General features: G+C 41.3%; 1 protein-coding gene across 5 annotated transcripts in view; it reads left to right on the top strand.

Annotated features, from left to right (window-relative positions):
* The window catches only part of SLC8A3 (solute carrier family 8 member A3), a 455,799-nt gene that overhangs the window by 412,411 nt on the left and 26,226 nt on the right, over positions 1-17,162 (top strand). For all 5 annotated transcript variants that reach the window (XM_089686834.1, XM_089686832.1, XM_089686833.1 and 2 more), the window contains 2 exons: positions 14,325-14,455; positions 15,931-16,030. In XM_089686834.1, coding sequence (XP_089542960.1) covers positions 14,325-14,455; positions 15,931-16,030 — 231 coding nt within the window. The remainder of the gene's footprint in view (positions 1-14,324; positions 14,456-15,930; positions 16,031-17,162) is intronic.

Raw genomic sequence — 17,162 nt, 5'->3', positions numbered from 1 at the left:
TGAATGAGTCTGGCAGCCGTATTCAGGATCGACTGAAGCGGGGATAGCCAGCGGCGAGGCAGGCCAGTGAGGAGGGAGTTGCAGTAGTCGAGTCGTGATATGATGAGGGAGTGGATGAGCTGTTTAGTGGTTTCTGGGGTTAGGAACGTGCGGATTTTGGCGATGTTGCGGAGGTGGAGTCTGCATGAGTTTGTTAAAGATTGGACTTGGGGCTGGAAGGATAGGTTGGAGTCCAGAATGACACCAAGTACTCTGTCCTGCGGGGCGGGTTTGATGGTGGTGTTGTTGGATGTGATGGAGAAGTCAATGGGGGGTGGTGTCTGGGCTGGGGGGAAGACAAGAAACTCGGTTTTGGAGAGGTTCAGTTTAAGGAAGTGGAGCGACATCCAGTCTGATATGTCGCTCAGTAGGTGTGTGATTCGGGCGGAGACCAAGGGGGTGAGGTGGGGGGTTGAGAGATAGATTTGTGTGTCGTCGGCATAGAGGTGTTTATGGCCATCTTATCAGATTCACCTAGTGAAGTTGCCATTTATTAAATCCCTCACTCCTCCTCCTTAGAGCAGCCAACCCGGGATTATACTTTTCTTTCTTCCTGATCCAGCAATCTTACCTCGGGCAAGATCTTGGCAAGCTCCCCTTCATTTTGTGCATGCATTCTTTGTCTCCCATGCATTCATATGGGTAAACTGTATATAAGATAGGCACTTATGTGTAATATGAAGAGGAGCTGGCTAGAACTTTGTCAGAGGAAAATTTGTTAAATCAGTGAGGAAGGTTAGTATGACCCTAGGTGGGCTGCACTCAAGAGAATGGAAGATTTCTAGAAAGAAAACTTCACTAAAGCTGAAGTTGTTTGTCCTCTCTCAGAAACAAGTATACATATTATAAAATGGACACAGTTCTTGTGAAGAATAGCTGGTTGCTATGCCGCTGCCTCCTTAACAACCATGACTCATTTGCTGTCAGTGGTATTGCCCGCTGACAGCAGAATGTAAACCAACAAGTGTCGGCATTAAAATAAAAATTAAAAAAAATGTTTAAAAAATGGTGTGGGGTCCCCTCCAACTTCCATTCCAGACCCTTATCTGAGCATGCAGCACAACATGCCAGAAAAGGGGGGGTATGAGTGAACGTCCCCCCCCTTGAACCATACCAGACCACATGTCCTCAACATGGGGGGTGCTTAGGGGAGGGGAGGGGAGGCTCCCACCAAAGTACCTTGTCCCCATGTTGTTAGGCTTCTTTCCAACAACCCTGGATAGTGGTTGTGGGGGTCTGCGGGCAGGGGGCTTATCAGAATCTGGATCACTCCTCCTCGGCACAGCACAGCCCACACCTACTCCCAGCTCTCTTCTCTTTGCGCTGTCATTGCTTCTGTAGCGAATTTCCACCTGTAAGTTTTGTGGGGCGGGGGGGGGGGGAACTGTACTGGAAACAAAATTGTGGGGGGTAACAATCATTTGTGCTTGGGGTGAGAGGATTGTGGAGAAGGGGAGATGGGGGGTAGATTGTGGGTGGATTTACGCTAGATGGAGGAATTGGGGGGAGTAGATGTATGCTAAGAGAAGAGATTTGAGGGGTAAAAGATATGTGCTAGGAGGCAGGATAAAGGAAGGGGTGAGGGAGATTTGGGATAAGAGGGCAGATTGAGGGGAGGTTTGTGCTAGGACGGGGACTGAGGGGAATTTGTGCTAGGAGGGGATGGGGGGAATTTGGGATAGGAGGGGGGTACTGGGGGAGAGGATTTATGCTAGGAGGAGAGTTTGGGTGCGGAGGATGTATGCTAGGAGGGGTGCTTTTTGGGGTGGGGGAGATTTGTGCTTTGTCAATGGGGGGTAAAGTGGATGGGCTTTTGCATTTTCAGATATAGGAGCCACTAAAACCCAGGTGCTGACCATGTTCCTATGGCTGTGTCCCTGAGCAGTGTCCTATTAGGATACTAAGAACAGCAACATGCTTTTTGCATCCTTAATGGAAAAGATGGGCAGGAAGGTGTCATCCAAAAAGCCTGATGCAGTTACTTTTTGAAATGAGGACTGGATAGGTAAAAAAGTGCCAATTTTATATTTCTCTCACTAAGAAACATTAGAGACAAATTGCAGGGGTTGCCACAATAAAGTGAATAACACCCAATTCCTCTGCCTATAGAACCTCATAATGTTCTGCGCTGTTGATAGCATTACCAAAATCAGGAACCAGTGTGAACATAGAGGGAAATCCTGTTTTACCTTATCTTCACCACTGGGCCTACTAAGAGTCCAAGCTTCAGCCATCATGGTAGGCATACTCTGAAGGGGTCTTCATTGTCTGAAAACCAAAGAAATGGACCAAAGCCCTAGAATGGTATATCCCTAGGTACATATTAAAGGTGGCATATCTGGAAACTGTTAGATAGCCCAATGCAGTAAGCAGTCAGACATTGATAGAAGTTTCAGATTTAAAAAAAAAACTGAATCATTTAAATGGAAAAATACTTCTTCAGAGGAGAGCAGGTCCATCATCTAAGAAGGAAAAAACTAGAATTTCACAAAGTGGGCAGGCAGGGTCATATGGAAGTTTTTTACCAGTGTCCTCTCACCTGAAGGTTTCTGCGTATAACCCATGGTCTGTGAATACAGGCCCTGTGTCCTGTACTGTTCAATTTGTTGTAAACCTCAGACACGAAATATGAACAAAGCATATCCCTCTGTAATGTGTACTTGTCTCAATCCAGAGCGCGTGTAATTTCTGTCTGCTGCATTGTTCCTCAGCTATCAACATGAGTCACTTGTAGCATGTTTTCCTGATAGCAGAGAAAAAAGGTGACAGGAAGGGAGCTCTAGCACACAGCCTGTGATTGATGGCCTCAGCTCTATTCATGTGTGCTGTGTGAAGGGGAGGTGTCCCTTCCCTCCAATCAGCTCTCAGAGCTCTCCTCACTGAGCTCTGCAGAATGTTACTTCAGATCCCCACAACCTGCTTTTTGAGGCTCAGAGATCCTGTGTAAATTCAGCACCTTTCATGGATGTAGAGAACAGAAGAATTCAGATAAACATGTACAACTAAGTAGGAGAATTGTTTCATCTCAGTGTATCACTTGAGGCCAGTGACAAATGATTTTCCAGAGCAGAGCTGAGGACAAATTGCCTGGGGAAAAACATGCCTGTGGTGCTGCTTAACCTCCCTAGCGGTCTGATTATGTCAGTATTTCTGTGCTCAAAGCGGTACATTTTTTTGCGTGGAAATATGTTGTTTTTTTATTGTAGGCCTGTAATTTTTAGGAATAACTCACTGAAATCTGTCCAAACAAGAGTCTAGTAAACATCCCGGGTATGTTAAAATTTGAAAAACGAAATCATAAATTATAATTTAATAAATAATCATAAAAAATTATAATATAATAATAATAAATTTAATTCAATAATATAATCAAACCATAAACACTGAAATTTAAGCATCACTGAGCAAAGTCGCAAAATCGTTTTCAGTGTCTGATGACGAATTTCCCCACTAATCATCACTCAATTCTGCAAGTGGTTCTGATTTACTATCACTGTTCTCTAGCTGGTCTAAAACTGCTTTTGACCTAGGGGGAGAGACTAAGGAAGTGACTGCTCTGGGCTTCAACAAAATGGCAGTCTCCAGCAAGAAGAAATCGGATGAATGCTGGGGGCAGTTTACAGCACACACGGAGAAAAAAAGGTGATGGGAAGGGAGCTCCAGCACACAGCCTGTGATTGATGGCCTCAGCTCTATTCATGTGTGCTGTGTGAAGGGGAGGTGTCCCTTCCCTCCAATCAGCTCTCAGAGCTCTCCTCACTGAGCTCTGCAGAGTGTTACTTCAGATCCCCACAACCTGCTTTTTGAGGCTCAGAGATCCTGTGTAAATTCAGTACCTTTCATGGATGTAGAGAACAGAAGAATTCAGATAAACATGTACAACTAAGTAGGAGAATTTGTTTCATCTCAGTGTATCACTTGAGGCCAGTGACAAATGATTTTCCAGAGCAGAGCTGAGGACAAATTGCCAAATATCCTAGTACACTAGAGTAAGCTGAGCCACCCCTGCATGCCTATCAAACTGGGATGTGTTGGTGTATCTGTATAGCTGCTGCATATCCATTCACTAACATTGTCTGACTGCACATGGCTGCAGAAGTGTGAACAAATGCCTTGTTCAAGCTGCACAGGCTCTTGCAACTATGTCAAAGAGCCCTTAATTGCTTTTGCTTGTAAATTTGAGGATGAATTTCTGCACAGAATCTGCTGCTATAAAGGTCAGATAAGGCTTGATCAAAGCTCCTTTGTGGCTTTCTAAGAATATGTAAACACTTGAATGCCACAAATTAACTTTAGGATGCTGATCATAATGCTAATCAGAGAAAAGTAGCTACCTGCACTTTTTCTGGGGGTTTGTTGACTATTGCTAAGTTATTAGCACATACACTTAATGATTACTTCAAATTACTTTTCATATCAGACGAATGTAGTGTATTTTTTAAACTTGCCCCTATATTGGCAGCCATAACCTCAACCCCATTACTTTTCACCCAAAAAAAAAAAAATAGAATAGATCTTGGCTAAAGCATTTTTGTTTTGTTCAGCAGTAGAATTTTCTATGCGTAAGCCAACAAAATAATAAATGCAGTTTCTGTCTACTGTTATGGCATGCCAAATGGGTCCTATCATGTTGTCTTTACAAGTAGAGCTGCCAATTAATTTCTTGTTTTCTCATAGGAAATGTTCAGGATTTGTTCCTATGACTTGTGTGCCCCATTGAAATCAGTAGTGTGCACCAAAAAGGAAAACATCTAACCGTGCTCAAATTAATTGAAATAGTTAAACTACAGTTTAAGCTGATAAAACAAGCAAAAACTAATGTTAACACACAGAATTTGTGTATCTGGAAGCTGAAGCTCAAGGGTTGCTGTTAAGTGAATAATCAATCTGTCTGTTCATTTATGTTCAGTATATTTTATTTATTTACCTAATTATAACTTTTTAGATGGCTTACTGAATTTTAGCAAATCTTTGTGCAACTTTTTCTGCAGAAGTAGATCTGTCTCCACAGATCATTCCATGCTTTCTTTTTGTAAAATTGTAATAACATGGTCACAGATTATTTTTACCTTTCTGGCTGCTTCCTTGTAGCATTTCATTCTTCTCTCATATCTTCTGGGCCAATGCTCTAGTTGTACGTTTGCTCCTGTTTACAGGAGGGGAGAGAGTCGTGCACAGGCAATTCTAGTGCAGGGGAAAACCTGCAATTGACTAATCTTTTCTAACTTGCTCATGTGTTTTATTCCCCAAGAATAGTTGTATACGGCTGTCCTGTACTGCCCCATAGAGAATATATAATCTGACAGAATCAGAGTCTAAAGTCTATTAGCACCACAAGAACTGTCAAAGCAAGGACAGAAATGGTCCAGGCCCCACTGCCAGTATGTGTGCCTGGGGAAAAACATGCCTGTGGTGCTGCTTAACCTCCCTAGCAGTCTGATTATGTCAGTATTTCTTTGCTCAAAGCGGTACATTTTTTTGCATGGAAATATGTTGTTTTTTTATTGTAGGCCTGTAATTTTTAGGAATAACTCACTGAAATCTGTCCGAACAAGAGTCTAGTAAACATCCCGGGTATGTTAAAATTTGAAACATGAAATCATAAATTATAATTTAATAAATAATCATAAAAAATTATAAGATAATAATAATACATTTAATTCAATAATATAATCAAACCATAAACACTGAAATTTGAACATCACTGAGCAAGGTCGCAAAATCGTTTTCAGTGTCTGATGACGAATTTCCCCACAACTCATCACTCAATTCTGCAAGTGGTTCTAATTTACTATCACTGTTCTCTAGCTGGTCTAAAACTGCTTTTGACCTAGGGGGAGAGACTAAGGAAGTGACTGCTCTGGGCTTCAACAAAATGGCAGTCTCCAGCAGAAATAGGATGAAGGCTGGGGGCAGTTTACAGCACACACTAATTGTGGTAGTATAAGTATTAATGTGGAATGTATGTTTTTTTGTTAAAGAACAATAATTGTTATTAAACTGTTATGGGTAATGTTCTGCTTTAATGCGGTTATCACATTCAAGAAGGAAGTGGGGCCAATTTAGTAACATTACAGTATTGACAGACAATATAGACAGACAACAGCTCATAGAAATGCCCCAAGAATGGCTGGACCTGACACTAATCTTATGGCTACAGTGGAAGGTATCCATCAGTAGGCCAAGCTCATCATTGGTGAGGATGCCACATTTCAGTGCTGCCTTCCGAAGTGTAAAGGGTAATATATTTCTGAACACTCTGTAGGTGTGGTCCCATTTTTTGGGTATATGAACAGTTTATGGAGTATACCTTAGCCTCATAGGTTTTTCCTAAGAAATACAAAGTTGCACATTCCATAGTTATCTTCAAACCAGTTAACATTCCCTGTCCATTTCACTATTTGTAAAGCCAACCAGTGTGTGCTGTTTAAAAATCAGGGCCAGATTATTTCAGTTAATTAACCACTTCAAGTCCGGACACTTTTACTCCCTTCCTGTCCAGGCCAATTTTCAGCTTTCAGTGCTATCACACTTTGAATGACAATTGCGCAGTCATGCAACACTGTACCCATATTAATTTTTTAGCATTTTTTGAGACAGATAAAGCTTTATTTTGGTGGTATTTATTCACCAGTGGGATTTTTATTTTTTTGCTATATAAATGAAAAAGTCAAAAAAATTTGAAAAAACAGTGTTTTTCTTATAAAATTTTGCAAATAAATAATATTTCATCATAAATCGTAGCCAAAATGTATTCAGTTATCTTTTTAGTAAAAAAAAATAACCCAAATTAGTGTATAAGCAAAAATTATAATTAATTTTTTTTTTTACATTTTTTTTTTTTTTTATATTATTATTATTAATTTATTTTTACTAACTGTCACCCTAGCAGTACAGTGTCACCATGGTGACCCTGTACTACTTGTGGGGGGTGATGAAGATTTTTTTTTTTTTTTTTTACACTGATTGCTTTTACACCCATAAAGGCTGTAAAAGCAATCATTCCTCCTTCTCTCTGGCTGCATATAGAAATACTGTGAGAGCTCTGATTGGTCACAGCTTGTCACATGGTGCAAGGCTGTTGTGAATAGCCTTGTACCATGTGACCTCTGTGATCATTCACAGATTTCACACGTAGTAAGAAATAATGTCAGAAGTGACATCTTGCTTACTACTCTGCATGTGATCACTGATTGGCCAATCAGTGATCACATGATCGGGACGTCGCACAGAGGTCCCGTACGATAATCGGTGTTCCACTGTGTCCGGAGGACACAGCGGGCACCGGATCGCGGTTCTGCGCGCTCCCAGGGAGCACGCACAAGCAAGGGGCGGGGAGGCCGTTTATAAACGGCCACCCACTCCTGCACTGCCACCATCTGGCTGTTTATATACAACAGCCGGACAGGAGGTGGTTAAAATAACGTTTTGTGACAAGAACCATGGTAGCCCACCACATACTAAGTAATGGCATAATCTCTTATTCAGGAATAAACCAAACAAAATCAAATTAGAAAAAAAACATTGCAACCAATTTAAAACAATCATATTTATTCCATAGTTGTTTGATCTAAAAGACACTTAGGGCTAATTCATGCTGCATGCGGTGACAGATGTTTTACCGCATTTTTGATCTGGAAATGTAAAAAAAAGAAAAATAAGTGAAACAGTATGGTAAAGATTCTGATGTTTTAGATTCTTACATGCTAAAGGCCAGCCTCATCCAAGGTCAATTCATTGGGTGGAGTGTACTGGGACAGATGACTTGGTTCCTCAGCATGTCTTCTATGCTATCTGCATGGCTACCTATTAGATCTTTACCCACTCTAAAGAGGCCGCATCAGGTTGTCAGGTTGCCTGGGAGGTCAATTCTGTCATTGTCTTAGGCCTTAGAAAATGTCTGCCTTTCAATTCAATATGTTCAATACACTGAAGCCAGTAATAACCAGCAACTTGACCATTAAGCCAAGATCACAGCTGATCACCGGTGGAAGGGGAAAGGTTTCACTATTGGGTTCCTGGACAGCAGGATAGACATAGCCTAGGGGGATCAAGCACTGCCTCTTCTTTATCCAAAACAAATAATCTATTTTGGATAGAGTTGCTCTTTATTTTTTCCTTTGCATAGACTATAGTGTATCCTAATAATATGGAAGAAATTAATTTACAGCAATATTCAGATAACTTCAGTTCTAATTATGATCATATACTTCCATTTCACTTGACATCTCCTTAAATATTTGTGTGTTTCATGTTCTTAAATCTTAGATGTGTCTTTCAACCGCTAATACTAAGCAAACATCCATTTGGCACTTTGCTCTTATGTTATCTCTAATCTTGACATGACTTCAAATATTGCTTTGATAGTATTAAGAATCATAATTATGAATCAGTTAAAACTTAAACCTTGCTGGGAAATAAGAAGCACTTAACCCATTTAGAGAGATGGAGTTCCAACTGTTTTTACCATCCATTTAGTTCTTTATTGCCTTGATAAGTGATACGCTAACAGCATATCTTCTATAAAATAGAGGAAGGGAGAAGGGCATATAACACCATTGGGAAGCAGCCAAATTCCAGCCATCCTTAAAGTGGTTCTAAAGGCAGAAGGTTTTTCACCTTAATATATTAGGATAAAAAAAACCTGTGTGCAGCTTTCCCCCAGCCAATCCCCCCCTTTCCCCATACCTGAGTCTGATCTCAATCCATGGCTGTGCCCGAGAGCAGCAGTGCTCTCCATACTCTCTCCCCACTGAACATTGAGGCAGCAGTGGGAGCCATTGGCCCCCGTTGCTGTGAATCAGAGTCTGTGGGGAGAGAGCGGGGAGCTGAGCCAAGCCATGCTGTGTGTTTCAAAATGGTTTGCTATGGGGGCATTTGGAAGGAGGAGGTGCCAGGAGCACTGGGGGGACCCCAGAAGAGCAGGATCGGGATGGTTTGTGTAAAACCATTGCACAGAGCAGGTATGTATAACATGTTTACTATTTAACAAAAAAATTGTACTTTTAGAATGAGCTCGGATAGAATGGGGAAGGATTAGATTCCTTGTTAGGTTTTTTGATCATATCTGGGGCTTAGGTAAAAAGATATTCCCATGCCTTCTGTTTTTAGGACATTTTAGACTTCCAGACTTCTCCCACGTAAAGTGGAAGAGACATGCTATGTCTATTCTGCATTAAAGTGGCTGTAAACACTTACATATGGCCAGTGAAATGACTAGCATCAGGTAATATACAGAGATGAAACAATTTCTCTGACATAAGTTGTACCTGTTCATCTGAAGTCTTCTCTTCTCTACAGCCATTCAAAGCCCTGAATTTATAAAGATTGTGTGAGCTGTCAGAAAACAGAGGCTGAGGAACTGAAAATACAAACTGCAGAGTTAAGAGAGGAGAGCTCTGAGAGCTGGTTGGTGGGGAGGGACACATATCCCTTCACACAACACACAGGAATAGAGCTGAGGCTGTCAATCACAGGCTGTGTACTAGAGATCCCTCCCCTGTCGTCTTTTTTCTCTTGGTGTCAGGAAAACTTGTCAGAGTTGACTAATGCGGATAGAAGAATGAAGCAGCCGACAAAAATAATACTTAGTGCTCTTAATTGAAATACTCTAGAGGGATATGCTTTGTTCATATTTCATGTATGAAGTTTACAACCACTTTAACTTTTCTTACCTGCCTGTCTACACTCTACACTAAGCTGCGCATGCACAGGTCAGTGTGCAAATTTTGGCAATGCCAAGATGACTGAACTTCTGCGCATGTGACGTCATCGCAGCCTGGCCAGTGGAATAGGCTGGAGATCAATACCCGGACTCTGGCGGGAAGATGTCAGTGGCTGACATGGAGCATCAGGACATTGCAGTGCTAGGGAACAGGTGAGTATAATTTCACTTGGAAAGTGCATTTTTATTTCTGTCTGTGTTGCTGTTATAGAGTTCCCCTAATTTCCTCTCTGGTAAAAAGGTAGTCATCAGGCCAGTGAGTATTTGTGTAGCCTCTCTGGACTGTAAAGTGCATACCTTATGCTCTACTCCAGCAATGGGCAAACTACGGCCCGCGGGCCGTATACGGCCCGGCAGACCTTTTAATCCGGCCCGCGGAGCTAGGCTCCCGCTAGGCTCCTCTCACAGTCCGCCCTGAAGACCGGTGTAGCATGAAAATCTGTCTCCTATGAGGATCTGTCCCCCTCGACGTATCTGCGCATGTGCCGGAGATCGCCGATCGGCTGCTAATGCCTGAAACTGGCACATGCGCAGATACGTCGAGGGGGACAGATCCTCATAGGAGACAGATTTTCATGCTACACCAAAACGGCACGGGAACACGGCGAGAGGAACGCGCGGAGCAAAGGTAAGTGAATTGACACAGGGGGGACTTGGGGACTTAATATGGGGAATGAATTAAAATGGGGAATGAATTACTATAGGGGGGATGAATTACTATGGGGGATGAATTACTATATGGGGGATGAATTACTATATGGGGGATGAATTACTATATGGGGGATGAATTACTATATGAGGGATGAATTACTATGGGGGATGATTTACTATGGGGGATGAATTACTATATGGGGGATGAATTACTATATGGGGGATGAATTACTATGGGGGATGAATTACTATATGGGGGATTAATTACTATGCTTACTATGGGGGAATATTACTATACTTACTATGTATGACACATACACATCATTCATCTACTCTTGGTCCGGCCCCCGGGTCCAATATATGAACCCATTGCGGCCCTCAAGTCAAAAAGTTTGCCCACCCCTGCTCTACTCACTTGAAATATATCTTGAAATATATCTAAATCAAAAACATTTCTATTGTTTTACCTTCAGTCGAAACCAGGAGCGGACTGACAACTCATGGGGCCCCTGGGCAATAGGGCATCATGGGGCCCCTGTGTCCTTGCCCACACTCAAACCACACACATAAAAGCCTATGATAGGTACCAGGGGCATCTCATGGGGCCCCCTACTGACCCCGAGCCCTCAGGCAGTGCCTGAATTGGTCAGTCCGCTCCTGGTCGAAACTGTTTAAAAAGCCCCATAAGTGCTTTTCTTTGCCTTCAGTCACCTAATGGGGAGATTTCCCTGTCAGCAACAGGAATTGAGAGGTCATCTCTCCATACAAGAGAAATTTCCATTCTTGAGCCTTGTTCACACAGGCATACGTAAGTGTACATCGGTATGAGGGCCGTGTTTTGCCTACACAGGATGCATAGTTGTTTTGTGCAGGCAGTCCCATTCATGTTATTTAGGACACAGCTACTGCACTCAATTTTACATCCATGCGAGTGTGAGTGCAGGTTCGGGTCCAGGTCGCTGAATGCACAATGACTGTATGCACCTTCCATGCAGGTAAAACACGACTTAAGTATGTCTGTGTGAATCTGACCTAAGACAGCTGTCATGGGAATAAATGTCCCCGCTGAAAGATCTCTTCGCACTATTTGATGTTCAGAGAAGACTGTACAATTTTTGATTTCCCATTGCTTTCTGTCTTGTGCAAATAGTCACTAGGACACATAAAGATGGTGTAACTCCCCAGCAGGGTCACAAATAGTAATATTCTAACAAAATAGCTATTATTATCAATTTGGGTTTTTTTTTGGTGGGGGGGGTAGCTATTATTAGGGCTACGTGTTTCAATAAACTGTGCTTGCTGTTATGTTGCTGGTACAATGTTTAATTAAGTTACCTGTACCTTATACAAATACCCAATGTATGCTTGCTGCATGTCCACTTTGCCTTTCTTGTTCAATGAATACTAAGTGAAAGAAAAATCATGTGCTTGCCTCTTAGGCTAGTCAGGGCCGCAGAGTCTATTTTAGGAGATCCTCCTTATATTACCACAGTTCTAGATCAGTCTTCCTAACTTCTTCCTTCCTTCTTGCTCCATCTTTTCCCTGCTACAACTGATTACCCTCATACTCCATCCTTTACTTAAAGTTTTCATTTTTTGATTTTTGGATTTAAAAATCTAAAATTACAAATATGATAGAAGCACATTACTGCGAAGAATTATTTAACTTTTCTGGAGTGCATCTAAGTTTTTTTAGAATCAAATTGTCTGCTCCTAAAGAGTAGATTTAAGAAAACCATATTGCATTACTTAGAAACCATGTCTGTACCTAATTTCCTTAAAGAGATACTGCCACTTTGTTCACTCACTATATATTGAAAAGTGTGTGAGTATAACATGCGCAGAGGGCTGACCAATTAGACTGGCTGCTGCTAGCAAAATCACAAATGTGTACCGGTGAACAAATGTATGAGTGCAAACATAAAAATTGCTGCGCTGCCTCTCCCAAAAACTACTTTAAATAATTAATTAAATGAATGAAGTCCATGCTACACAAAGGGTCCCCAGAAATGTGCATGTGCTATAATGCCTCATGGGCTGGCAATTATGTCCCGCCTCCCCAGTGACTAAATCCCAAATAAACTAATAAGTAAATACAAGGTGCTTAACCCCTTGGAGCCAGCCGAATGCAAATGTTTGGCCTCCTGGCATCTGGGCCTAGACGCCGAGTGGTCGCACATTTGCGTTCAATTAAAAAAAAACATGTGCTGAGAGCGCACGCCCTGCATGCTCCCAGCACACATGTTCGGTACTCATGGAAAGATCCCGATCTCTTCTTTTGATCATGTGACCACCGTGACATCGAATCACGGCAGTCAAATGACCCTAAAACCCTGCCCCACCTCCCGACTTCTGGAACCCTTGAAGGGCCTGGAGCAGGGGCGGACTGACAACTCATGGGGCCCCCGGGCAATAGGGGATCATGGGGCCCCTGTGTCCTTGCCCAAACTCAAAAAAGCCTATGAAAAAGGTACCAGGGACATCTCATGGGGCCCCCTACTGACCCCGGGCCCTCGGTCAGTGCCCGAGTTTCCAAATGGTCAGTCCGCCCCTGGCCTGGAGGCTCGAGCGCCAAGGGGTTAAACAACAATAGTGCTAAAAATAGCACATATACAATGCCATGAAACTGTGTATACATTGAAATTGTATAAAACAATATATATACTTATATATATTAAAGTCCCAATAATTGTGCACACATATAAAAGTTAAAAAAAAATTGAAAGTTCCAAAAAAAAACCCAAAGAAACACCCATCTGCATCTGGTGTGAATATTAAGTGATACAGTATTAAATCTTCTTATCCATAGCAATTCTCTGTGCAAAGTGCTCCAATTAGTGCTCCCGCTCCAGAGCCCCACTCACCACAGATAAATGACCACCTGGAATGGTAGATCAAATATCGCATATGATGTTGCAGCGCTCTCCTGCAGGAAAGTTGGCCATATATTGAAAAGTGTCTGCACATGACTACCACCCCAGTTCTTCAAGCTTTTATACTTTACAAGCCACATTTCACTGCTTAAGACAGGTGGTGACATCTCCACCCCCGTCCTCCATATGGCAATGCTACAGCCTAGTTATTGGCCACTCAGGCACGAGCATAGTCACATAGGGGATGTCGCATGTTATCTTTTACCCAGAAGACCCGTTCTCTTAGAAGTGTGGGAGCGTGGCTGGGCGCCTTCCCAGGAGGGAGGAACAATAGGTAGACGCTGAACAACTATGGTTAAAGGAAATCTATTACAAACCTGCGCAAATCAAACTTAAAATGAAGAGATGCAAAAGCAGAGGTCACTTTCAGTAAAAAACCATGTCAAACAGATCAGCATATCCACGGATCCAGAAAACTAAGATATGTGAAATTGTGTTTGTTAAGGGTCCATGCACACTGGCTTAAAAAAACTCTGCCCCTAGAGGGCTTTAACGTTTTGCCTGTAGAAACAATGAATGTTATCCCATGTGTCCATGCACATTAGGTCATTTAGAGGCATAGTTTAACCTCAGCATTTAGAGGCAGAAAAAAACCTTTTTGTTTTCTTCTGCAAAGAGCACTTGTGGGTTTTTTTAAGCCAGTGTGCATAGACCCTTACAGTGTATTACATATCTGATATGTCTACTCCAAGACTCAGGTCAACTATATCTATGGAAAGGGGTAGTTCTTAAAAGGGGTAATTTATTAAAAAGTACATTTTTTTTTTTTAGCCAACCTTTCAATGAATAAGGGAAACTGACATTCTTAAATCAGCCCTAGTTAATGAACAGAAAAACAGCAATAAGACCATGTGCTGTGGCTGCAAACACCTTTATTTTAATGCCAACTAGAGCAGTCCATTTCAGGATGTTTTATCAAGTGTTATTGATGCATATTCAGAATTCTTACCATGCCACACTGCTTTGTTCTGTTTTAGCTGCTGATATGGCAGAAAGGAAACTTTCTGTAGAGGAAGAAGAAGCCAAACGAATAGCTGAGATGGGCAAACCTGTTCTGGGAGAGCACCCAAAACTGGAGGTCATCATTGAGGAGTCTTATGAGTTCAAAGTAAGAAAATTATCATTATGGAAATTTAAAGGGAATCAGGGAAGAAGCAGGCTCTGGTACATAAATCCTCAATCTGGCTTCACTGCCTAGTCATTGAAGTAACTTGGAAGAAGTGTGCAAGATTTTCAGACTTCGCCATAATTTTTTTTAGTGATTCTTTAAGTTGTGATCAATATCAGTTTTACAGCCCCATAGCTTGTGTCATTTAAAGGCTAAGTTCACCTTTATGAATATTACATGTTACACCCATGATTTGTTTTTTATTATCAAAAAAAAATAGTAAAAAAAAAAAATTATTTTTTTTATTTAGAAATGTAGCTGTATATTTCTTGCTACTACCATAACCTACCACCAAAGAACAACTTAAAATGATTTCACCTGCTCCTGATGATCGTAGCGATACCACACATGTGTATGTTAATTGTTGTTTCTACCTGTAGTACGGCCCAGAAACAATATTGCGTATTTTGCTTTTTTTTTTGTCTTTTTATCCTGCCACTAACTGACACTGATACTAATTTAAAAATTTTAAAAATATCCTGACCAAAAAAAAAATACTGACCATTTTCTCAATATTTGTATACAGTCTTTATCTTATAAACAAACATTTACTCGCTGATCATGCAAAGCTTTCGAGTATAAAGATTGGCGCCATTTTCACTAGTCAACTGCCTCTGTCTGACTGAAAATCTGTCACAACACAGGCTATTCATATCATAAGAGTAAATCATTTTGCAAAACCTGAGTTTGCAGCCTTCAGCTTCTGGCTGCAAGTGGTAAATATGAAATATTCTTATGCAATACTTTGAACTTACTTTACAAAAAAGAAATAAAAGTTTTTTTCATTTCAGAAGAAAATATCCACAACAATTGTTTTCCCCTTTAACTCTAACTAAATGTATTTCTTTTTAGCTATGGATAGAGTGGGAAAAAGTTTCATTTCCTGTAAGGTTGTATTTGTGTATGAGACCCTATTTTGGAGATTTTCCTTCACTTCCTGTGCCTCTGATGCCAGTAAAAGAATGGAGGCGGCTGTTGTCAAAGGGACAGGATGCCATAGACAGTAATAATAATTGAAAAACTCTGTCAGGGAGTTCTAACCCTTCCATGTCACTCTGCTATAATCAGGTTTTTTTTGTGTCTTCTTTAAAGAGATTTCCTATCACTTCCTGTCCTGAAATGAAGCTAAATCTCCCTAAGTGGGACAAAAACAACAATAAAAACCTTATTGAGGTTTCAACCACTTCCAAATCAAATTTGCACTTCATGAATGGAGTTGAGTTTTGACTACAATCATTTATTAAAAGATATATAACACTTATTATTACTTAAATTAAAAGTGCACTACAGCGAGAGCAAACGGTCAATAAAATAATTCCCAATTATTAATTGTTTAAACTCATTGTGTTGTATTGTTATGTTAAAGTTTACATTGTTTCCATATACCAATCTGCTTTATAATTTTTTCTCGGTAGAGCACAGTAGACAAACTCATAAAGAAGACTAACCTTGCCTTGGTAGTAGGGACTCATTCATGGAGGGATCAGTTCATGGAAGCAATCACCGTCAGTGCTGGTAAGAAATAAAACCTTTAATTATTGTTTAGTACAATGATATTTTCAATATTATCTACACTTTCCTTAAAGTGTTATTAAACCCAAAATAATTCTCTGTGTAAATCTCTTTAAAATTGTTCACCATACCTTTGTACAAAAGATTGTCATCATCCATCTGTTACTTTCTTGTAAATATCTGGTTGATCTTGCTACTATGATGCATGTGCCCACTGTGTGTGGCAACCCTAGGACAGCCGTATTCCAGCTCCTTCATTACCACACTTAGTGCACATGCTCCATCTACACATCATTTTTTCTATTGAAACTGCCCCATGTGGCTATTTTCGTCACTTGTGGGGTAGCTCCAAGTGTCTGTGGAACATCGGCTCCCTCTCTCTCCTCTTCTGCTACCTAACATGCTTTGTGAGACGCCTCCCAAGCTTTTGTGATTTAATGTGGGATGTCAAGTAGGTGAGAGGATTCCTCCATAAATTATCTCTGATCCATCCCACAATCTACATGGACAATCGTGGGGTGGATCTATCAGGGATGATTGATGGAGGATTCCTCTTGTCTTCTATCCATCCCACATTATTTACATTTTAGAGGCTTGTGAGGAAGCAGCTCTTACAGCGAGCCTGGCTGCTAGTATATTTTCCAAACACAGAAGCAGTGCGTTCTTTATGACCTGTTTTTTACACTACATTGCCAGCAGTATTGGGACCCCCCTCAAAATCATTGCATTCAGGTTTTTCAATTACCTCCATGGCCACAGATGTATAAAATCAAGCATCTAGGCATGCAGACTGCTTCTACAAACATTTGAGAAATGCATAGAGAGCTTCATGGAATGGATTTCCATGGCCAAGCAGCTGCATCCAAGCCTTACATCACCAAGCGCAATCCAAAGCGTTGGATGTAGTGGTGTAAAGCACGCCACCACTAGACTCTAGAGGAGTGGTGACGTGTTCTCTGGAGTGACAAATCATGCTTCTCTGTCTGGCAATCCAATGGACGTCTCTGGGTTTGGCGGTTGTCAGGAGAACAGTATTTGGATGTCTGCATTGTACCAAGTGTAAAGTTTGGTGGAGGGGGGATTATGGTGTGGGGTTGTTTTCCAGTGGATGGGCTTAGCCCCTTAGTTCCAGGGA

This window comes from Staurois parvus, unplaced genomic scaffold, assembly GCF_062004578.1.
Source record: "Staurois parvus isolate SC_StPar_1 unplaced genomic scaffold, SC_StPar_1.0 ptg000414l, whole genome shotgun sequence".
Classification (NCBI taxonomy): Eukaryota; Metazoa; Chordata; class Amphibia; order Anura; family Ranidae; genus Staurois; species Staurois parvus.
This window is presented reverse-complemented; position numbering and strand designations above follow the sequence as displayed.